At 30.2% G+C, this 24955-nt stretch overlaps 1 protein-coding gene across 2 annotated transcripts; it reads left to right on the top strand.

Moving 5' to 3' along the window:
* Positions 1–856: 856 nt before the first annotated feature.
* Positions 857–21068, top strand: LOC136979254 (endothelin-converting enzyme homolog). Of its 2 annotated transcripts, XM_067275202.1 has the most exons (21): positions 857–918; positions 1457–1578; positions 1671–1712; positions 6557–6712; positions 6807–6890; positions 6980–7170; positions 7849–7974; positions 8159–8230; positions 8303–8442; positions 9744–9921; positions 10138–10236; positions 11258–11335; positions 13678–13781; positions 13895–13956; positions 14028–14079; positions 14172–14239; positions 16886–17011; positions 17523–17588; positions 19071–19169; positions 19235–19275; positions 20860–21068. In XM_067275202.1, exons 1-17 carry the CDS (start codon positions 905–907, stop codon positions 17008–17010), a joined length of 1713 nt encoding a protein of 570 aa, XP_067131303.1. In that variant the 5' UTR covers positions 857–904; the 3' UTR covers position 17011; positions 17523–17588; positions 19071–19169; positions 19235–19275; positions 20860–21068. The 2 variants fall into 2 exon arrangements, with proteins under 2 accessions (XP_067131303.1, XP_067131308.1); XM_067275207.1 differs by lacking the exons at positions 14028–14079; positions 14172–14239.
* Positions 21069–24955: the final 3887 nt, after the last annotated feature.

Genomic DNA, 24955 nt, shown 5'->3' with positions numbered 1-24955 from the left:
AAGTAGAAGCGGCAATAGTAAGAATTATGAAATCTGCAAAGAAAATGCAACACAAAGAACTTATTTATAAAATCAAAGAACATCTAAAAAACAGATTCAATCCTAACATCGCGTTAATGGAAGCACGAATTGAAAGTCTAATTGTAAGAAAATATTTGGCTAAAAAAAATGATGACAAAATCATTTGTGTTTACATTCAGTAGAGAAATTACATTTCATCTTCAATGAAAATAAAAATTAGTTAAATTTTATTTAATATAATTTTATACAATTAATAATAAAATTTACATTTTTAAAATAATTGTCTGTTAATTTGTTTGTTAGAAAGGACCTATCCCACTTGTTCAAAACATTTATGGCGATTTATAGATTTCCTGTGCCGTCATTTCTACTTTTTTTGATGTAGAAAATTGAGCTAAGTAGAAAATTATGACAATTTAGATGATAGTCATATATTTTTTCTTATGAGTTTTTCTTCGATAAAGATAAGCTTGGCGCTTCAAGGTGAAATGTAGGAAAGAACAATAAAAATCTGGGTACCTTTTCGAAATTACACAAATTTATCCTATTATTTTATACCGTTTTCGAAACATATTTTAATTCATTTATGTACTGTACTTATTAACTAAATATTAAAAATCAAAAATAGTTCATTTTAATGTTTGAAAATTGAAAAGAAAAGAATATGAATACTCGACAATGAAAACGTAGCCACAAAAATTAAGAAACATTTATTTTAAATTTGAATTTTTAGCACATGCAATTTAAAACGAACGTTACAGGCGTTCGTTTAATAAAAACAGAAATGTTCGAAAATAATTCTAATTACGTATGAAAAATATTTTGAATACTTTTCTACAGAATTGTCTTAGTTTAAAACTAAAAATATTGTATTATATTCTAGATGATGGATGAAAGGTATTTATTTTCTTTAAGATAAGAGCTAGGATAAGCGGACCACATCATTTACAATCCAACGCGGGACACATTTCATTATTAGTGAAAATGGGGTTCTAAAACTTCCGGAACTTCGTTAATATTTTAAAATTTATTTTTAAAAAAATAATATAAAATAAACGAAGTAAATATTATATTTTCGTGTTAATAAAATTGCTCTATTCAAAAATGGATTCTAGAATCAGATATTAAAAACAGGAAAAACCGGGAATATTTCCCGGAAATCAGAAACGTGTGGTCACCTTAGTTAAGATGGGGCAAGGGAACGCAACACGAGGGCTTCATGAAGAGGTGCCTCTCGGAAGGACTTCTATGAGAAACGGGTCCCTATTTATCACGCAAAGGTAATCTGGAAAACTCCACGTGCGATCTCGCGACTAACTGCAGTGTTCGGTGGTTTTATCCATTCGGCCACCGGTGCCGCGTATTGCCAATACGGAGCATTAAAACAAATTTATTTTCATTTATTGACGATAGAAATTATTTTTGTTTTATGTAGATATGAAGGAAAATATAGCTTTTCTCGAAAAACATGCATACTTACTTCAGTGTGTTTTTGTTGGTCTCCCATTGCTTTTATTGTCGTCTTCGTACTGTTTTTATTTTATGGCGGACTATTAGGTATCTTTTTCCGAAAGTTTTTGTAATTCGTATGCAATATTGTACTGTACATTTATATCATTATAGTATATCATTTAATTGTTTTTTTACAGAATCATCATTTATGTGCATTTCTGTGACTTGCATAGATGTTGGTTTGTATTATTATTTATTAAATATATTTTAATATATGAAATAAGAATTTAATATGACTTATTAAGATCCTCTATAAAATAATAAATTTATTATTAAAAAATACCGTTTTATGGATACTAGGAGGCAATTAAAACAGATTCAACATTTGTCCATTTCTATTGTCCAGGTTAGATCAATAGCGAAAAACATATCAATAAAGATAAAAATATTGTCGGTAATTAAACTCGGACTATATTTTCTCTTGGAAAATACAACAAAGTTTATAGAATTATTCTTTTTCTATTGTGTTGTACTGTATATGTGAGATTCTCAATCTTTTTTCCTCCATTTGTGTATTCCAATTAATTTAACTAATTGATACGCAGTTAGTTATGAAGTGGAAAAAACCCACTTTCTTTTCCCTTTACCTGGCCTTTCCGTCGCCCTCTGACCGATAGATAACAGACGATCAAATAATCTTACAAATCAACAATCTTTGACGATGTTTTGAGTAAGTCTCGCGCCTCCACCCCGGCTTCTCACATATATGAAACAAAACATAAAAAATCCAGCAACAAGTTGCTTAACTATCTCGACATTTAAAACTGCTTGAGGCGCCATCTGTTATAATATTTTATTTTAAAAACTTTTTATATAATTATTATAAAATGGCAAAATGTTTAAACTTTGAGAGTAGAGATGAATTTGATAAAAAAAAAAAAAAAAAAAATGCTAATAAAGACCGTGACACACTAGGAGATTTCTCGCCCGGAAGACGTCTTCGAGCGACAAAAACCTGTTGACATTTGCCGATATTCGGACACACGAGCTAGAAATGTCGATCATATGGTTCATGTGATCGACATTTCTACATGGTAACCGCAAATTTTCGCTAACGGCGCGAAAGCATGTACTGTACCTTTGAGTACTTTGTCGTGATATTTTTTAATAGTGTGGTTATACCAGGAATGGCCAACAAACGGCACACTGGCCGGATCCGGCCGCTTAATGAATTTATGCGGCTCGCGATTAATCTTTCAATATTAGCTACTTAACTTTCAATAATTTGTCGAATGGAATCGCGATACTTTATTTTTTTTACAATGGATTTTTTTAAAATAAAGTATCGCGAATTTTTGTACTGGTCTGTGTGATAGTACAGAATAAAAAAAGAAAATGATAAATTTAAAATATTAATATTTATCATAAAATGATGTATGTTAGACAGTAATTCAAGATATACAGATGATATTCAATTTAACTTAATAATTCATGTGCTTTGTTAGAAATATAAAACTAATATATAACGTTTATTTACTTACTTAAATGAATCGTTTTTGTATTTAACATTTTTTAATTTTAATATTTCGTTCGGCCTGTGAAATAAGTTTTTCCAATTCCGCCCGGGGACAAAAACTGTTGGCCACACCTGGGTTATGTCGTAAATTGGTTCTTACAATTGAATTAATTAAATTAAACATTGTATGCTGTCAACCATCGACGAGCGACTATCGTCCATTTTTATTTTTGTGTTGTAAACAAGAGATGTACTCACGTGATAAATCTATGTGCGCTCATTGGCTGCAGCGAGCGATAGGGAGATTTTTTGTCTCCCAAAGTTAAAGTGGTTTGACTCCTCGACGGCTGTTCTCCCACTGCCCGAGAAAAAGGTTTTTCTGTCGCCCGGCGACATGTCTCCCACAAAAATTGCCTAGTGTGTCACGGCCTTAACATGTAAAATGTTACCGACCACTCTCGAGATATCTTGTCACCTCTCTTATCTCCCACTCCTTTAACTTTTAACCACCAAAATCTAATAGCATTTAATTTTTACTTAAATGTGTTATATTGTGATATTGGCAAAAATTACCAGAGGACGCTATTTTCCGATTTGAATTTTAGTCCGGAGGCGGAGTGTTTAATAAAAGGTCGTTTCGGTATAGGAAAATTATTTTAGATAAGGAGCATTGGTGATGGTAAACAGGGCCGGCCATCGGGGGGTGCGGCGGATGCTACGCACCGGGGCCCCGCGATTGAGGGGCCCCAACATTATCAAGAATGCAGTAATTTTAGTAATTTTTCTGAAGTAATTAATGTATTAGCAAGAACAAAATCACGCTTTAAATAAACATGCATTAATATATGTTCGTGTTTGTAAATTTTTTTATTTTAGAAAAACATTTGGGCCCAAATAGTTTCTTGCACCCGGGCCCCTTTATCGAGAAGGCCGGCCCTGATGGTAAATTTTGGTGGTTAAATGTGTCATATCTCGAGAGAGGTCGGACTTAATAAAGATGTAATTCGTTATTAACATTTACAGTTTATATATATATATATATATATATATATATAACTCATCACTACCTTCAAAATTAAGCTTTTTGTCATTCGATAATAATTAAAAGTAAAAAAAGTTATAAGTAAAAATTTCTTCTTCCAATAGTAAGGCTGGTGGTAGTTGTAGTTTTTCATTGTAAATATTTTCACAAGTTGAAGCCAAAATGTTCACAAATAAACTATAACTATAATAAAAACCAGGGACGAATTTTCTGGGCTTGCTTAACATGCGCCGCATGCTTAAAAAAGTTTTGACTGTCAATATAATTTTTATATGAGAATAAATATGCCAATAATAATTTATTCTAACGTGTAAACACTTTTATCATTTGTGTTTATTTTTACACTGGCAGCTAGCGGCTAGCCGATTTAAGTCAGTGCGATGCTTGCGGGAACCCGATCGCTTGCTCGTGTGGAGGTTTTCCGCGGCAAACAAGTACGCGCGCATGACGTCATTCGAAGCATTTAACACAGCCAGATGGTATCGAAAGCTTGCGGTACCCAGTCAGCATATATGTATTGTGTACAGGGATTAAGGTCATAGGTATTAAGCTCTGGGCCCCCAGTATCAAGGGCCCACAAAATTTGAATTATTATCATAATTTTTTAATACTTTTTCATTATAACATATTTCATATGTAGATATAATGGGCTTTATAATAGTCCATACTTTTTTATTCACACCAAATAACGTTTCTGCCTATTGTTTAGTGCTAGAGATAGGCCTATTATTCTTATTATAACTTTCAGCATGCCCAAAAATTTTGGTCAGGATTTACCCCTGATAAAAACACAATAACACTACTTATATTCTTCAAAAGAAGAAACACTGTCCGAAAAAAAAACTCAATAACGTACTAACTATGGTACATATCAGACTGATCTGATTACACTATAACTTACACTATAAATAAACAATCATATGGCTGAGAGTAAAGCCTTTCAAGACCTGGTTCGTACTTAGATTATAAAAATATTGTTATATTGAGAAGTACTACACTACCGCTTTAAACTCTGACCATACCTTCTTTAGAATAATTTTAAAAAATCTAGAAAATAGCTAAATTCGAGATGAAACAATATAGATTTATATCACTTATCTAACTGCCTAAATCTCAAATCTTCGGGCAAACAAACTAAATTTGGATGAGAAAAATAGATTCTAAAGTGGCAACCCTGCCCAACAACGTGGTATAGACATCGATGTTTTGACTTAAAGTAAAATGGCGGTCGATAGTACCCGTCGCTGTCATCAAGAGCGCTATATCTAAGGTCACAGCCACTCTATGCAGTATATTCTAGCTCGTTGATGATCATTATCATCTTCAACCATTCTGAATTTACTGCAGGACGAAAGCATCCCCTTGGATCTTCCCTTTTCGTCTATCTTGGGATATTATTAGTAATGCATAAAATTTTATAAAAATAATTCGGATATAAGTAATAAAAAATCATTATAAATGATAGTATTCATTAGGTATCAACTATCAGAACTTATTGTTACTAGATCTACAATTACGTTATAAACATTATCTTATATTAATATTTTTTAACGACGGAGTAGCCATATCCTCTTCAAAATCTTCTAAACATCTCGCTATTATTATTTTAAATACAGAATGAAGTGCGCAAATATAAGTCGAGAATTTTAATTACCACGTTGGCTATTTTATCATACATCTCTCCAAAACTAACGACTTCGGCATTACAATTTCTGTGCTTTCTTGGATAGTGTGGTCTAATCCTTGAGAGTTCGTTAAAAGTTTTCACGAGTCCTTGGGCTTGGAGGGTAAAAATTAACTTTTTATGTTAATTTTGTGTTATTGTGTGAAATTGTTAATTATTGTGTTAATAAAGAAGCACATAACATATATTACTATATCATGTTTTTTTTTAATTTTAATAAATGTATTTCTATATAATCGGTTTATTTTTGTGCTTTTATTTTATACATTTAAAAACATTATTCAGAGAAGGGGTCAGTGATCTTCACCTGACTAGAAAAGGAGTCCATGCTGCAAAAAAAGGTTAAGAATCCTTGGTCTAATCACTCCCAAGCTGACCAGACGTGCTGGGAGATGCATTTTATAGTTTTATATTAACTTAATAGATACAGATCTCCCTTAACATAGATACAGAAGCGCTTGTGGCTGATCCTATCCTAGGTGCAGTGGATACTGAGGATCGTCTGAATATTTATAGAGTTTTCTTAATCAAAATTTTCTCGAAAAGTGATAAAATAGAGTGAGAAAAACACGAAAAATCATCTTTTCCAAGATTGCGACAATTCGAAATTCGAATCATAACATAATAGTATTTGATTTTATTAATTTTATATCATTACTTTCAATAATGGAATTATCTGAAAAGTATAGTAGACCCCCTATAACACGGTAGATACGTTCCGTGTTATACGAATCCGTGTTATATGAACCCGTGTTATAGGGGGTCTACTGTAACTCTCAAAGTATACAAATTTTTCAATATGTTCTAAATTATCTTAATTTTGAAAATATTTGTATTTTAGCAAGCTATTTGCTGCTTTCGATGAATAAATCTATTAATCCATGCGAGAATTTCTATTCCTACGCTTGTGGAAATTATTTTATAAATAGAGAATTCCAAAGAGGAATTTCAAATAAGATTATTGAACAACAGAAAACAGTCGATAATAAATTAATAGGTAAGAAAATGTTGACTTGTAAAGTAGTATTAGGCCTAATAAAAATTATAATGTATAATATAAAAATATAGGCTTTTATATGTGCTTTTTACAGATTTATTTAACAATAATATGATTGATTCAATTCTACCAGTTTCTCAAAAAGCATTAAGTTATTATAAGTTCTGCTTTCGATCGGGTAAGCTTAGATATACAGTATATACTATATACTAGAAATATACAGTATTTATGTTTAACGATACAATAACATTAAATTTTATTTTTCAGATGAAAGAAATGAGACAAAATACACGAATTATTTAATTAATAATCTAGGAAGTATGCCATGTCTGAAAAATTGGAAGAAAACTGGATTTTTATTCCATAGTGTTTCATTAGCCACTAGATTATCTAAACATGGGCTCTTTGAATTCGGAGTGACTTTAAACGAAAAAACTAAAACAGAAAATATTATGATGGTATGAATATAACTTTTCTCAGAAAATCGTTTTCTATTTTGATAAGCTTTTTTCCTTGTTAAAAGATATACAGGGTGATTCAAAAGTCACAGAAATTTTTAAAAATTAATAACTCGCAAATTATTTACAGTAAGATGTTGCAGTTTTCACAGAAAGAAGCAGGATTTTTTAAGGTGTTTTTATTACACCTATTTTAGTACCAAAATAGTTACATTTCTTACCACAGATGGCGCTGTAAAAAACTGAAATTATTTGTAAATTTGTTAAAGTAAGAATAAAAAATAAAAATGTTTTTAGTGTAAGCTCTAGTAACAACTTCACAAATTATGTAATCTTATCAAGCGCCATCTATGGCAAGAAATGTAACTATTATGATACTAAAATTTTTATTGCACCTAAAAAATCCCGTTTCTTTCTAAACATTTCTGTGAAAACTGCATCATTTTACTGTAAATAGTTTGCGAGTTATTAATTTTTTTAAATTTATGTGTTTTTTGAATCACCATGTATATAAAAATCGGCCATGATAGTCTATTTCATTGCTTGTCAGACGTACTGTACATAATGAGCGAAATTGTGACTACCGGATATCTCGCACACTGATGATTCTCATTGATTTATGGAGCATACAAAAATCGGGTTATTCAAAAATGAACAGGTTATTTTACATTTTTTCAGATTAAACGTGTACCGATAGATGATGTAATAAACAATACAGTATCACTTTTGGCATCGAAATGTAGTGAAGAATTGGGTATATTTGAAATTAAGAAACTAAAAATGCTCGATAAAGCCGTTAATTTTGTAAGTTTTTAATTTTAATTTCCATTCATTTCCTACCATTCGCCATTTTCTCTTTATAGAATGGAGAATGTACAAAAATGTAATCGAGAGATTGAGTTATATGACAGCTATAACATTTATTAACTTGTATTACAACTTACAATACAGAGTAAATAATACAATGTGTTTTTTTTTAATTTTATAGGAGAAAGAAAAACATCCTTATGATTTATTAGAAGTGATTACGGTTAAAGAATTCAGCGAACGAACTGGATTTGTAAGTTATCCAAATTAAGAATAAATAAAGAAAATTTACGAGGATTACTTAATTTAATTTACTTCTGTATAGAACGAATGGATTGAATTTATTAAAATCGTAATGAAAGATGTTCTTAGAACTGTTACAGAGAATGATTTGATAGCAGTATACAACATAAATTACTTTATAAATCTTTTTAATATTATTAAAAATGAAAATATTGATGAAAGGTACGTAAATTAATTCGTTTCATTTTTCAAACTCTTTCTACTCTATGGCCATATTCACAACCAAAAATCAACATTACCCAATTGCCATTCAATTTACTTTTAGTACGTGAACGCTTATTGGTTAACTTCAAACTATAACTCCTTGATTCTTGGTTGAGAATACGGGCATAGGAGGGCTTTTTCCATAGCCGGGTTCACAATAGAGGTGACTGGATGGTGAGAGATGGGTGCATACGGTATGCCTCATATACATCGGGGCCCAATGTATCTGAGGCATACCGTATGCACCCATGAAAAAATTCATGGAGTTCACTTGATCGCGGCTCCCTGCCCAGAATGGTGGATTGACACCTTAACCGCCTCGGCCATTTGGCTTCCTATTGAGAGAGATTGTGTTATGTTATTAATAATGTTTCGTTTAGGCCATAGCTTTACTCATCCGATTATAAACAGTGTCTGTATTGATAAATAAAAGTTTAATACAAATATTAATCTATGTTAAGAGATATTTTAATATAGTAAAAGTTAAACTACATCGAATTCTCTACAAAACAAAAACTGGCTAAACGAAAAATAAATCTTTGAACAAGACGATTTTCCATGTACCATTATAAATAGGAAACTTGCCTAACGCGGAAGACTTTTGCTTAACAAACACAAATAAAGCGGAATTTTCGATATAAATTCTAAATCTCAAATAAAACATATGCTTTTTTAATCGATCCTTCGATACTATCGCGTATATCAAAATCATGTTAATCAAATACAGTGGTAGTTCGGTACTCGACCGAACAGTCACGATCCGCTAGAACAAATTTTCGGTTAATAACAGATATTATTATTTTAATTTTGTCATTGGTAAAAAAGTTGTGTGATAAAAATGAGCAACTAATTTAAAAATAAAATGAAACCTTAGAGCACCCTTGGGGATTAAGAAAACGACGAAAGGGGAATACATGCCCAAAGTACTCCAATGTACGGGTGCCCCTTGGCGTAGGTTTTCATCTTTATCGTTCGACTATCCGGCAGTCGATTAAAACATGTTCCAAGGGTGCTAAGTTTTTCCTCTGTGAACTACATACACGTTTCTGTGTTTTCAACACATTAAACAATTACTTTGCGGGAGTTCTAAACATTTTTTTAAAACTTTTTTACGTTAAAAAAAATATATAACCCTGTATAAAACGGAATCCTGTGAAAACGAAAAAAATTGGCCAGTACTGCCGAATTCCGTTTTAGGCAGGCTTTACTGTATTCTATTTTATGCACAAATTAATTTATTTCATGTATTTTCTTTTTAGAACAATTTCAAATTATGTAGTATATCAAGCAATTACTTATTTTAATAATTATATGGATAAGTATGGTCTTAATAAAAAGTATTCGACAGCTAATAAATGCATTTCTCTTCTGAAAGATCTGATGCCTTTATACGTAGATCATTTATATACTTATAAAATTGAAAATCAATTAAATATAGTAAGTAGAATAAACTTTCAAATAATTAAAAGATTATCATAATAAATTAATTCAGCATTAACACTAATAATTAATTCTTCATTCATTTTAAATACTTTTAATTAAAAAAATTTAAACGTCTTTAAGTTTTTCTACAATTTCATTAGTAGATTTGTTGTTATTTACTAAAAATTAATTTCACTTTTTATTCGGAAAATTTACTGTTGCACTTCTTAGATTAAAAATATGATAGAATTTATTAAAGATGCTCTCAAAAATCTTATAAGCAATGCTTCGTGGATTGACGAAACTGCACGAATGTCTCTAATTAAAAAAGTAAGTGATAATCATTATCTTGTACTATAATTAAATCTAACTTAAAATAAAAGAATTAATCTAAGTAAATAATTTTAATAAGCATATTTTAACTAATTGTATTTAACTAAAATAATAAAACTGTAAAAATTTTTAAAGGCTTTTCATTATTTAGAGTTTGAGAATATTAATGTTTTAAGTTTCTAAATTAGCACTGTTACGCAGCAGTTGAAATATATTAAAATTAAAAAATTAAATTAATCTAAAAATTATTAGGGCATTATAGTTCAGAACCTTTCATAATATTCGATTTAAGAAATTTTAGTTTTATTAAAGTTTTAAACAAAAGTTAGGAAAAGTAAACACTGTATATTCAAAAACAATATCTGTAGACTGTATTTTTACATTTTGATTAAGCAAATAAAGTAGTTTTATATTCCAAAGTTTTAAATTAAACATATATAACAGATTAGTTTTATCACAGGATAGTTTGTATCCAGTAATGAAAGAGTTATTTATAGAAGAAAAATTCATTACATAGATTTCATTCTTATATACAAATTATATCTTTGAAAATTGCTCTAATCTTATTATTAATGATAATATAGATTGAAAAATATTAAAATTATATTAAAAATATATAAAATTTGATAAAACTTCGATAAAATCTTACTTATTTCTTTTGCTTTCCCGACTCTTCATCCAAAATGAAATGTTAAAAAACTAGGTACTAAAAATAAACTGGTATTAAAAAATACTTTAAAAACCATTGCTATTTGTTATTTTCTTTATTTTTCTCGTATTCTTCCCATTACAATCAATTTCTTGTTTCTGCGACATCTACAATCGTACACCATTCCGGTGACATATTTAAATTTAGTATATTTACATTTTTATTTATTTATTTTTTTTACAATTTTCGCTATTGTAAATTTTTTTTAAAATTACCTTAATCGAATGAATGCTTATATATAATTTCCTTTAAAGATTATAAAATAAAAAAATTGTACTTTTATTTAAAATTTCAATTTTCATTATTTAGGTTCGTAAAATGAAATTTCTCTCTGGATATAATCCGAAAGTACGGGATATACAATACGTAAATGAATATTATAAATTCGTAAGTATGAATATCATAAATAACACAAGAAGTTATTTATTGTGACACCGTCACAATGTCGGAATATAATTTTTTAGATCTCGATGAATAATGCTTTTGATTTTAGTAATGTCTTGCCCCTTCACAACATACTTTTCCTCTTAACAAGACAGTCATGCCGGTCATCAATCAAAATTCTGTTCTGGGGTAAATATTTGTATTGAAATAATGCGACTTCCGATCTAAACCGGAAGTTAGTAAATAGTTAACCGGGTCTTTCAGTTCCTAAGCTTTCCATATCTGTTCTAGGCTTACATTTATCTAAATTCATTCTCGAGATTAAGGAAAGATAGATAAAATGGAGCCAGTGGGAATTTATAAGTCTGTTTGAGCTTTGTTGGATTGCAGTTTGAAAATTTCAACCTAACAATCGACATCACTTATTTTAACCTCAGTATAATGTCCTAATTTTTACTACTTAAATTTAAACGTTAAAAATGATATATTGAGCTAAATATATATATATATATATATATAATCAAACAGAATTTTGTCATTTGGAACAACAGACAGGAGAAGCTCAAATTTTTCTAGAGGTGGCTTTGGGAGCCAGGGGTAAGTCACCCCTGGCTCCCTTCTAGCTAAGGGCCTGTTCCTAGTTATGCAATACAAATAGTAAGTTAGTTTGCAACACAATTAGAAACAATAAATCAAGTGTTAGAAGACAGCAAACATAACCTAATATTGCAATGAGATAGTAATCTATCGATCATTACCATAAAATAAACGATAATAATAACAGAGTGTTGAATTTAGGGATTGCAATTGCTGGATCCCTCATCCAACAATCCAGCTGGATCCAGCGCATTCTTCAGCCTGCTGGACTCCAGCGCTGCGGATGCGCAAATACTCAATTAACTTTCTAAATAATGGTGCAAAAGTCTACGTTGTCGGCGTTGCCGCTTTGCTACGTGCGCTATCGCTCGGCGGCGAGAGTGGCGTTGCCGTTCAGTGCGGCACGTGCAATACCCCCTCTCTACACTTCACCGCCCGCCCTTTTGCCTCTGCTGATCTAATTGCCAGTTGACTTTCCGCTCTCGCTAAATAAAGTGTCTTCGCGCTAAATAAAATAAGTAACTCCTCTCCTAGTCCTGATGCATAATTCTAATTTACGGTCAATAGTTCCGTCAATGAATCACGTGACGGAACGATTTATGATTATTTGATGACCCTGGAACCAACTAACGTAGAGGCAGAAAGGGCTTTCTCCGCAGCGGGATATATATATATATCATTCATTAAAAAGTAGGTTGGGAGACAACACCATTAATACCATTTGTTTCTTGAGATCCTACTCCCAGAAAAGTAAAAAAATAAAAAATAAAAAAAAATAACAGAAGTGATTGATTTAATTTTATTTAATCCTTTAAAATATTTTATTCAACACAAGACTAATATTTTATAACTTCTACTCTAATTGTATTAATTAAGAGTTTTTAACTTTTATTTTATAAGTGGTTAGTGGGCTAGGCTAGGCAATTTTTTATAAAAATTAGTGAGAAACTGAAACTACCTAGTTAGTTAAATAGTTAATTAAATTAATGAGTATCAGTATCTTAGATATATGATGATATGAATGTATGTGATCCATGATTGTGATAATAATAACTAACTACTAGACTACTACTATTAATTACTTACTCACTACTTTACTAACACAAATAGTTAAATTAGTTATACATAACTACAAACTGATATGTAGAGCCTATATAAACTGGTAAGACTGATAGCCACTTAGCCACTGATTATCTGTCCTTGCATTATTATAATATATTAATATAAATTAATTAGTAGAATTACCTTTGTTATTATTTAACTTAAAGATTACATTGTAATTATAATCTAACTAAACATTTAAAGTTAATTATCTCTATCTCAAGTGTCAAACCGAACCAAAGTTTAGTTTACTACCTAAATGTGTAAGAAGTTTGACTGATTTATAGTGACCAGTCTAAATAATAAAAATTTCTTAAGTATTTTAAAAAATGTTTTATTTCTTTAAAAAAGAACCATAAATTGCTGGATAGATAGATAGATGGATAGATAGATAGATAACACTTTATTGCACCAAAAATACATCTGCGCTGGATCCGCGCTAGATCCAGCTGGAATGATGTTGGTCCAGCAAAAATCCAGCTGGATTGAAAACACTGCTGGATTGCAATCCCTAGTTGAATTATATAAAATATTTATATTCTTTCATTTGTTCCTTTGCTTATTGAAAATTTCATTCGAAAATCGCATGTTATAAAAACATCTTATCTGCCAAGCTAACAATAAATAATCATAACATATATTTTCAGATTCCAAAACCGACGAATGATTCAAATTTGAATGTTTTATACATTTCTTTCATACGAAACTTTATTCGGTTTTCTCAAATGAATGCTCTTGTTAATAGAACAAGGTATTTGAATACCTTCTGCTTAAAATAAAATAAAACATATTCCTAAGTAATTCTATTATTTTTTAAATAAATAGTGCATTTGAAAATTTAATTTTGTTATATTTAAAATTTAGGTGGCCCGATTATTCCATTACAAACGTACGCATTTATAAAGAAGAAAAAGAAAATGTTATTGGTAATGTAATTATTATGTAAACTAAAATTTATAGATAATTTTTAAAATTTAATGTGAAATTTTTAATTAAGTTATTCCGGTCAGCATGTTGCAAAATCCTTTATTTGAAACTGACGTACCTAGGTAAACATAATTATGACCTATATTAATAAAATACACAGGAATCCAATTTATTATTAATATGTCGATCATAATTTTTTTATTTCCTGTGGTAGATATATGAACTATGCATCACTTGGAGTTTTAATTAGTCGTGAAATAATTCTTGTGCTGTTTGAAAAAGGTAATATTACTGATATTTAACAATGACTTGAATCAATGGCACTCGAGGACTTCTGTAGAAACTTATAATAATCATACTCATTTTCAACTTTTATTTCTAAAAATATAATAATTCTGAGTTAGAGTTTAGTTATGGTAGTTTGACATACGCTACCCCAATGGCAGAAATGCTATTATTTTTTAAAATAATAGCATTTCTGCCATTGGGGTAGTCAAACTATTGATACCAATAACTAAAATTACATTTTCTAGGAACAGAGAACAGAAACTTAAGAGTTGATAATAAACAGAGAGCAATTGGCCTAAACTTTTCGAAGTAAGTGGAACTTGACCACAGTTCGATTTCTTTTCCAGCAATGTTTCTTAGGCTATAAATTTATATTTCGAAAATACATCTTCATTTTCGATCACATGTTTGATATTGCAGCTAGCATATTGCGAGAATAACGGTGTTAGCTCCCATTGTAATAAAAGAAAGTATTTCTAAAACTTTCTTACATAAAGAATATTAGTTGGATTTTATAAACACGATAATAAGATAATAATATAGAAACAACTGAAATTTTTTTGTATTGAAAGTAAATTTTAAACAAAATTTGAATTAAACAAAATACACAGATGTCCTACAAAAATGCTGACAATTTCCATTAAAATTGCAAAAATCTTTTAAACCATTATGAATTTTATAAAAATTCGATGAATATAAATTTGAATTTCGTCCAAGATAATTGTGCGTATAAAATAATGAATACGATAAAATTATTACAACACATGGAAAGTTCTAAAATATTGATCTAGACGCAGATTTAGTCTGTATTTGTTTTTCTTTTACATTGATTTGTTCTACTGTATTTCGAAACCAGTTGTAATCAACTCTGTGACTGCAAAGTGAATAATCTCTGTCAAAATATTAGATTACGCTGAATGTGGCAATCGAGTCTCATAAATAAATAAAGCATTCAATCATGAAACAATACTATTATTAAGGTAAAAATGCGCTAATTTTTTAAAATTATTACTGCAGAACTAATTTTGTTTTTACAGTTATTTCACGAAATGTGAAATGTTCAAATCAAGCGCATGTGTTTCCTCGATAGCTGACGTAACCGTCGTAACCGCACGCGGTTACGACTACTGAAAACCATGAGCTTCTGGATTACGGTCCGATTACGGTTACCATAATTTGTAACCGTTTTAAAATCTATTAAACGTGTGAAGAGAATCCGGAAAAACTCCACGCAGTTAGCCCTTTGGTCAGGAAAGAATCACGACCAACTATAGGTGTTTTTGATGTTATCCGCTTGGCCATTGACATGCCTTGCAGGATTTTGTCTCAGAAGCAAAGTATATACAATTTAGATTATCTACTTAATTAGTTAATTCACAAAATCATATTCTTTACATACGTTTTTCCAAATGCAATTGAGGGCCTAAGTGGAAAAAAGACATATCCCAAATGTAAAGGTCGCCTTTGGCGGCCTGAGTCAAAGAAACCGCCCGACTGAGGTAATTGCTCCCACCTGGAGTCGGGGCCATAAACGGCCGGAAGGATCAAAGGTGTAGCGTCTCCACTTAAGGGTCAATGTGTTGGCCACGTGCCGGCCAGCTTAGGAAAGTAAATGTAAATAAAGCGCGGACGCAAATGTAAGCTACGTCGGCGGGAAATAAGGCGGACGTCGTTGAAGGCTCTAAGAAGGGGAGGCACTGATTGGTCGCAGGAAGGAGTAGCAGAATCCCTTAAATTGGAAGGGTGGCAAAAAAACGAGGAGAAAGGGCGAGGGACCTGATACGTGGCGGTCTCTAACACCAGGCAGACCTTTGAGGCGGAAAAGAGAGTGTTCTCCTCTTGGGAAGTCCTCTAGAGAAAGGTTGTCGTAGAGACGGACGGCCACGAGGTCAAGCCATCTCCGGAAAGGTGACTCGTGTTCCCCGGCCAGCTAAGTCGACGTGCGGCATCTCAGTTTCGGTACATTAGCGTACGTAATGTTATTGCATAGTGTACATCTTTGTAAATATTTGTAAATAAACTGTATATAACTAATTATCGAGTGTGGAGGTGTGACTTTCAACGGACCATCAAACGGACAATCTCGAGGCGTACAGAACGACTCGGGACGGAACAATTGTAAAGATCACGTGACGAGTAAGAAGGATCTTCACTCCAAATTAGGAAGTTTTCAAGAAAAAGAAGGATTTGTGTTTCAATTCATCAGCAATTTAATGTGCAGCGGGTTTACAGTACAACCTTTAGGGAATGAAACTGAACCGTGAAAGTTTCTTATAAGATGGATTGATGATGTACAAATCTAAATTTGTTAGTAACACATTTTTTGTAGTTTTGTGGAATATGCCGTTTTATCATTCAATCTCATTCATACAAATGGCTTTAAGGAAAATTAAGTCATCATCTCGTTATACTCGCAAGATAGTTACTCCAATATAATGAGTTTTAAAATAAATTTACTTTTACAAAATACCTTTTGTTTTATAAAATTTATTCAAAAACAGAATAAATAAAATCTCAGGAAGAACAACTGTCCCTTCTGGCTTCTTCCTTGGGTGCCCTTGATCCTAATGTATATATATAAATATAAAAAAAATGAAAAAAAAAAACATAAGAAAGATCTAAATACACTTAAGTTTACAGGAAGTACAAGAGATAAGAACGGGGTTTTAAGAGATTGGTGGACCAATAAAAGTAAGGAACAATTTCGAATGAAGTTAGTGTTTTATGAAATACAATTCATTAAACATTGCTGTAGAAAAGGATGAGGTAAGAATGTTTTATATGAATTAATTTTTAAATAGATTTTATTTAATAAATAAAAATATAAGAATTTAATAAAAATTTGTTTTACAATTTTTACAAAACATATTTTCAAACTTTTATATTTTTGAATCTCACAACAGAAAATGATACGAACTAAAGAAAAAATGAAACGAGGAAAAAAATTTAATAATTTATAAATTGAAAATTGCTAAAATAATTTTTTTAAATATATTAATTTTATACAAATATAAAGCCAAGTTTATTTTGTATTCAAAAATCAACTACTTAATTCAAATTATTTTATTTTTGAAACATTTGTTTATACAATATATACCTGTATTATTCCCTTCTAATATGTATTTTATTTTATATAATTTTTAAACAAATTAAAAATCAAAATTAAGATTCAACATCAATAAAAATAAATTTTTTATTTATTTAATTGGAAAAGATTTCTATAAAAATAAAAATTATAGTTTCTGCTTTAATTTATCTTAATCACTTTTAATTATAGATAATTCCCAAAGAATTACATAAAATGACAATTGTTGATAACATGGCAATTACTTTAGCTTATCGAGTAAGTGAATCTTTTAATAAAATATTTAAATACAAAATTTTGTAATTAAAGATCTGTTTGAGTTTATTTCTTAATATTCCTAATTCCCTATATATTTTGATCAGAGGGTGATGTAAACTAGCAAGAACTTTAACAACTTCATGACAGACTCTGTAGCGCATGTCTGGACTGTCGAAATCACTGTGTTGAAACAAAGTTTATCTACTTTTACAGCGAGATATTGTAATTTTACCGATTCTCAATAACTCAAAGAAGTTAATCTTAAAAAATATTTCAATTAATGCATTAACGAAATAGCCAAGGACAATAATAAATATATATAAAAATATTCGCAATTCGGAGTAACCTAAATAAAAGGTCGACTCCATCCGTAAATAGTGTTTTTTTTTTTTTCCTGAGGTTATGAAAGGACAGGATGTGAAGATATTTTATTGTTTTTTTTCCAAATTTTGAATGTTTTTTATATATAAGTTAATGTTAAGGTGTTATATGCACTGTTGTGTTTTGAATATTGCACTTTGAACTGTAGATTCATGTAATTGGGCTGCAATTTAAAAAAAATTGTAAACCTATCAATTTCCACTTTCGTCCGTCCGCCCGTCTGTCTTTCCTTAATCTTAAGAATGGAGTCAGATAGATGAAAGCCGAGACAAGATATGAAACCTTAGAGACAGCAGGCCCCGATTAACTATATAAGAACTTCTGATGCAAACTGCAAGTCACGCTATTTCAATTCAAAATTTTTCCCCAAAACAAGTTAGACAGATGACCGGCACGACTGTATTGTTAAAGGAAAAGTATGATGTACGGAGGAAAGCCACTGCTAATTTGAGGTGGAGAGCATATATTTTAAATTAAAAATATGATTAAAAATTGCGGCCTGGCATTGTGACGATGTTACAATAAATAATTGCACGTTTGGTATTGTAATTCTCCAGTTTCTAGCGTAGACTAACAACATAATATCTGTGTCTGGGCAGGACTAAACTGTGTTTCGTTCTGTTTAAAGGGTTCATTTATCATAACTATTTCAAATGGCCCATAATTCATGTGCTGGAGTGGACAGTGGCGAAGATGTATTTTCATTTGTGAATTTTTCCGTTAATTAAAAAATGTAGTCTAGTGAGTCTCATAATGAATCAAATAATTAATCAATTTTAATCACGATTTTAATATGACCAATCACACTACTTAAAAAGTCAAGATTTTCAGAAGAATATAATTTAAGTATCTAGTTTTTCAAAAATTGACTACAATAATATGAGGAAATACATAGACCTACTCTCGTCATTACGCTACATCGTCGCAAAAGTTAAATTACATAATCTTAAATAATTCAAGGATAATTTTAATTATAAATATCAATATTCAAATAAATTTCATTATTGAATTTTGAAAATGTCTGCAGTTCTAAAAAATTGTTTAACACAACTGTATTGAAATTTCTAAATATAATTGTATTATTATTATATCATTTTTCAGGCTTATCAGATTTGGGAAGAAAGAAATGGAAAGGAGAAAATTCTTCCACGATTAGATAACTTTACAATTCTTCAATTATTCTTTTTATCCTACGCTAATGTAATAACTTTCTTTAATTAAATCACTTTTACTTAATAACAAATTAAAACATGTCTCTTTTATAGTTGTGGTGTGATGCGGTGGATAGATCATTGGAGAGATACAGGTATGAGTAATTTATTAATATCATATTAATATATATATAAACAATTAAACTAATAAATTAATTGATTAATTTAAACTAATTAGAATAATTACATCATAATTATATATTAGTAAGCAGCATAGGAGATTAGGTTAATGTACTAAAGTATTCCTATAAAATTCATTCACTAAACTTCAGATATAAAATGAAAAGGTATTTGTTATCAATTTTATTATTTTAATAACGTAAATGTCATATTATAAAAATATGACGTCAATTCTTCTCTACATGCATTTAAATCAAATACTATAATACATCAAAAACCTTTTAAGATGCAGTCTTTATTTAAACTGCATCTTAAACAAATAAGAAGACAACAATAACAAAACAAAACAAGAATAACAAACAAAAACCTTTAAGATGGTTAAAAGGTTTTTGTTGTTTTATGTTACATGATGTCAATAATTCATTCGTACGAGGAAAAAATTAATTTGAATGCATGAATATGGCTTAAGTTTAACTTTTTCTTAATAAAATTTTTCCTCTAAAATTCAAAGAATTATATTTAATATATTTATAAGTTTTTCGTTTTTAATATACTGTAGTTTATTTCTGTATAATATACAATATAAATTAAAATGTGAAGTGCAAATAAATATAACTGAAATTAATTTTAACTTTATAAGTATTTATAAGTTTTTATTTCATTATTTCATCCGATCTTAATACAAAGAACTTACGTCGAATTTTCTAAGCAGACAACATGCTTTAATCGAAAACGTTTTTGCATATAAATTGCATTTGATAATATACCTGTAAATATCGAATATCGTCTTTCTTTTTATACGAAAAGCTGTGCAAAGATTTGTGAAGTTTTATTGCAATTTTTATCTTATTGTTTTTGTTAAGATTAAACAAATAAAACTGAATAAAATATTAATACCTTAGCCTTGTGTGTAAGCACGATACAGAACAATATATATATATTATGGAATGTGAATTGGAACTGGAAATGGATAGAAAAAAGAAGAGTGACGAGATGTATCGACTCCTTAACATAAAAAGGAAGCGAAGTGGAAGAAAAAATACCATAATTTTCTATATTCTGAAAAATGGGAAAATTGTATAATAAACAAATACATTAAAAATTTTCTACAATTAGATGATAGAGAAACTAAATTTTTTTAAAAGTAAAGAACAATGAATTTAACCATTAACTTTCTCATTCTTTTACTTCTTTCTTAATTCGTAAACCAAAATTTTGGTACAATATTCTGTTTCGAATTTTAATTGTCTGGACCCGCAGCAACTCAAGTAACTACGCTATCTTGACACATTATTTTCTCATTAGTATAAATACATTTAGAATCACAATATTTTAGTGATTCCTCTTCAGTCTTTCATCTTAAAAATGATACAAAATTTTAAAAAATTTATATAGATACAATTCCGGAAAAATAATTAATATTAACTTTCTTGATTTTTCACTATATTTTCTATGCATTGATTAATATACTTAGAAATTATTTTTCTTATTTTTTATATTTAAATTTAATCAATAATAATTTATACAAATAATTTATACTAACTTTAATTATATTACAGTGTTAATCTGTCATTTAATAATATGGAAGAATTTTCTGAAGTATTTAACTGCACAGAAGGTCCTGTAAAGAATCAAAGTAGAAAATGTAACTTGTGGAAATAAAATGTATGAAAAGATTTGATGTATTAAATATAAAATCATTTTTAAAGCTATGTGATTTTTAAAGCTAATTGATAAAAACTATGAAGAATTTGACCTGTATCTTTATGTGGCTATTGTTTATAATAAAAATAAAATATTTAATTGTTTAAAAATCATAAAATAGCACACGAAACCGTCATCAGTAGAATCTAACTTTACACATTTCAACGTCATTTTTTAAGTTTATTTTTAATAAATTTTACTGTTAATAATTTAGATTTTGGTCAAATACGTTAAAAGCTAGTTACATCATAATGTGCTTAAATATTGAATATAAATTAATATTTAATTTTCATATTAAATGCTAATTTATACATTGTTAAGAAAATTATTTTTAAAATGCCTAAGCACCCAAACAGCCTACTGCTCTGAAGAATCCAAGATTGGATCCGGGCGAATAAATCTAGGAGGATTTCGTGGGCGGTTCGTCTCGGATGTGTTGGGCTCCATCCCATTGTGGGATTTAGACTAAAGTGACCAGATGTGTTAGGTTGAAAGGCGGGACGCTTCTGTGTTGTGGGAACTAAAAATGGGATGGACCTCCAACATACATATATATAATAATAATAATAACTAATTCATTAATAAATAATTTAGTAGAAAAATATATAAATACATAAATGCGTAAATAAATTTAAAAATAACTTTTTATAGAAAAAAAAATTGTTTTTTTCACAACTTGATGGCGCTGTTTGTATATCTGTCATGGTATGCTTAGAACAGCCACTAGGGGCGCCCCTAGATATTATTTCAATTAATTATAAATTCAGTATATTATTATTGCAATAGTAATTTATTATTAAATTATTGATATGAATTTATTATTTATACCACGGAATGACACCGTTGCTGCTAGAACGCTTACTAAAGGGCGTCCTGAGCTACTAGTAGTAAAAGAAAACAACTTTGTGCTCTTGACAACTTGCGAACATGATGAAAATGTTACATGACCAAATGCGGGACACTTTCCGGGACGGTGTTCATTGTGAGACTAACAACCCAAATCCGGGACAGTCTCGCACCTTAATTTAGACGAACTCATAATTGGTATGAATGCATGATAACAAGGTCCTTTTAATGCCTACTGGGAGAAAATAGTTTTAAAAAAAAAGACAAAATATTTCTAAAAATTATATAAAATCTAACAGGCCATGACCATTAAAAATGTGCTAGAATTTCTTAACATGATAAAGCACCATGAAGCACTCGATGGCCTAGTTTATTATATGTTTAAACAGTGGCGTGCTGTGACATTTGACGATAGGGAAGCTGTGTTTCTGTAAGAAGCCGACTTACGGGGGCAATCAATCAATTGCGCGTCAGGGCCCGTTCGTATTCGTTCGTTCGATAAGCTAGTAAAAACCGTATACTTCTTTAAATGTATATTTAATAGATCATCCGACGTAGGCCTACTTAATAAATAAGAAAGTTCAATATAATTACCTCCGTTATTAGATTCAATAAATTCCCTACGCCCTCTAAATGCCAATTCTCGCTTTGAGAAAAAACATATAACGTCTATTAATTTAGATATATCTATTAATCGTAATTATCTCGTTAAAATTTTCGGTTAATGTTACTTATGGTAGCGAACATGGCGGCCTTTCCGACTGTTCATGCTCTCGACGGACTCCTCCGCCATGTTCGCTACCATAGGTAACATTAACCTAATTTTCAATATTTATTTTATATTGTCTACCAAAGTTAAATTCTATTCCGCTTTGATTTCCAAATTGCTTCAATTTTACGAAAGAATCGTCATTCGTCATAAATTTTATCGTCAAAATGTCGAAATTTTTTGTTGACGTATTTATATTTAATTTAGGCATCGGTCTTTCTCTTTTAATAATGTTTTCTTTTTCATTACATGGTCTCGAGCCAAAACTTTTTTAAAAAATTTTTTAATCACTAGCCACGATATAAGATCTAAAATTAAAATTATAAAAAAAACTTACTCGGTAAAACAAAATGTGTGACGAATATACATGCCTAGTACAAAAAATTCTTCAATTGTACGAATATAGTTTTAAAGAAACTTATAATTAAATATAACTTTGTGAAGAAACGTACATAAAAATAACAAAATATTCTTTACTTTTTAAATCTTAAAACAATCCACTTAGTCAAATAGCTCCCTACGAGTGGCTAATGAACGGAATCAGAGACGGTCCAGGTAGGTGTATGCGTGCCAAATCCCGAGGGTGCCGATACCGGTCAATGTCAAATGCCTCTTTTGTCGCATCACTAGTATATATCAAAGGACGCACAGGGCTGTTGTAAATTTTAAACGTTTCTCACCATAGCCGTAAAAATCTAAATATGTTAAACTTAACAGATTGTCCGTCGTTCGTTTTCTAACTAATTCGTTTTAGGACCAAGTGTTCACGGAAATTTCCAAAATTTACAACTTTTCGGTCACTCTCGTTGAACTGGAAAAATTTCTGTCTTTATTACATCTAATATGACGAAGAGATCAGACCCCACTGTACTCGGCAAGAAATCGGTTCAGTTATGCTTCCGTTTAAGTAAAATGTCGGCTCTTTCGTCGGGGTTTTATTTATGTTTCTAATTCCCTAATCGCTTGATTATTTAACTACTTCTTAAATAGAAATAAGTCGAAACCGGTTACTTTGTACTCGAATATCTGTAGTCTCGGGAAAGAAGTGGAAAGAAATTTTTACGACAACCGATGCAGAAATCGTAAATTTAAGGAAAATAAATTCTAGAGCTTTTTTGTACCTTGTGCGTTTCATTCATTAAATTTGGTTTTAAATGATGCTGCCAAAGTAACCATTAATTTTTTAACACTGTACAAGAATTGTACACGTTTTATCTGCATCCGCTTACAGATGGGACATACTAAATCGTAATATCAGCGGTTTAACATTGAAATCCGTAAGTAATATAAGATGGGAGAGCGGAATAAACGCGGAATAAATATATCAAATGTTTTAATGGATTTTTTTAAAACTCTTGTCAACTATACAGAACTATCATGAAAACGTGCCAGTAAACTTCTATCGGTTGGGTTAAGTTATAAATCTAGTCTGGGGTGGGCAACCTTTTTTATAACGTGGGCCAGAATAAATTTTACGTTATTTCCGCAAGCCGTAGTAGTTAATTGACGCCTTCTTGCGACTCGTAATTCTTTTAGTCTGCAAATATGAAATAAATAAATAAAAATTAATTACTACATTTATTTCTCTTATCGTTTTCGAAAATTACAAAGAATTGAAAAAATAACTATTAATTAGTTATTTTTCCAATTTAATAATCTATTAAAGATCTCGCGGGCCGGATAGAAACTTTTCGCCAGCCGTAGCTGGCCCGCGGGCCGGGGGTTGCCCACCGTTAATCTAGTCCAGTGGTCCCCAACCCTATGCCCGCGGGCACCATAGCGCCCGCCGATCGTTTTACGTGTGCCCGCCGCTGTGCAACCACGATAAAAATAAAAATATTTCGGTTTTCAATAAAATGCTATGTAAAAGTTTTTTCGTTTTTAATGATTAACCACTCAAAAGTAGAAATGGGGTCAAACACAGGTAAAAGCACAAAGCGAAATGCGACCGATCTCTTTTTCCCCTCCGCCAAATCTTCACCAACCAAATTTCCCATACCTGAAATGAAATAAACCGGTCCGTTCTGAATATCATAAAATCAAAGTACAGATCACGACTTACAGACGAACACCTTGACGATTGCTTACGAGCAGGAATATCATCATAATCTCCTAATTACGAAGCAATGGCCAATGAAATGCAACGCCAAAAATCACATTTACTTTCAGATTTATATTTTTTATAAAGAATTTTTATACTCTGTAGATTTTGTATGCATTGTTTGGTAATTACTTGTTTTGTAAAAATTATTGTTAATAGTCTTGTGTATGTTTTATTACATTTTTGGAATTAAATGTTTTCTGTACATTATGCGTATGTATTATTAACTATGTCC

The sequence above is a fragment of the Centruroides vittatus genome, unplaced genomic scaffold (assembly GCF_030686945.1).
Source record: "Centruroides vittatus isolate TY-2023 unplaced genomic scaffold, ASM3068694v2 contig_1154, whole genome shotgun sequence".
NCBI classification, from domain to species: domain Eukaryota; kingdom Metazoa; phylum Arthropoda; class Arachnida; order Scorpiones; family Buthidae; genus Centruroides; species Centruroides vittatus.
The sequence above is the reverse complement of the archived record's forward strand: the minus strand, read 5'-3'. Positions and strand labels throughout refer to the sequence as shown.

Bases quoted from the DNA above. Each gene is read 5' to 3' on its own strand.
- LOC136979254 (XM_067275202.1), top strand. The intron at 6,891-6,979 runs GTAAGCTTAGAT...TTTATTTTTCAG, and splicing joins TAAGTTCTGCTTTCGATCGG to ATGAAAGAAATGAGACAAAA. The intron at 7,171-7,848 runs GTATGAATATAA...ACATTTTTTCAG, and splicing joins AAACAGAAAATATTATGATG to ATTAAACGTGTACCGATAGA.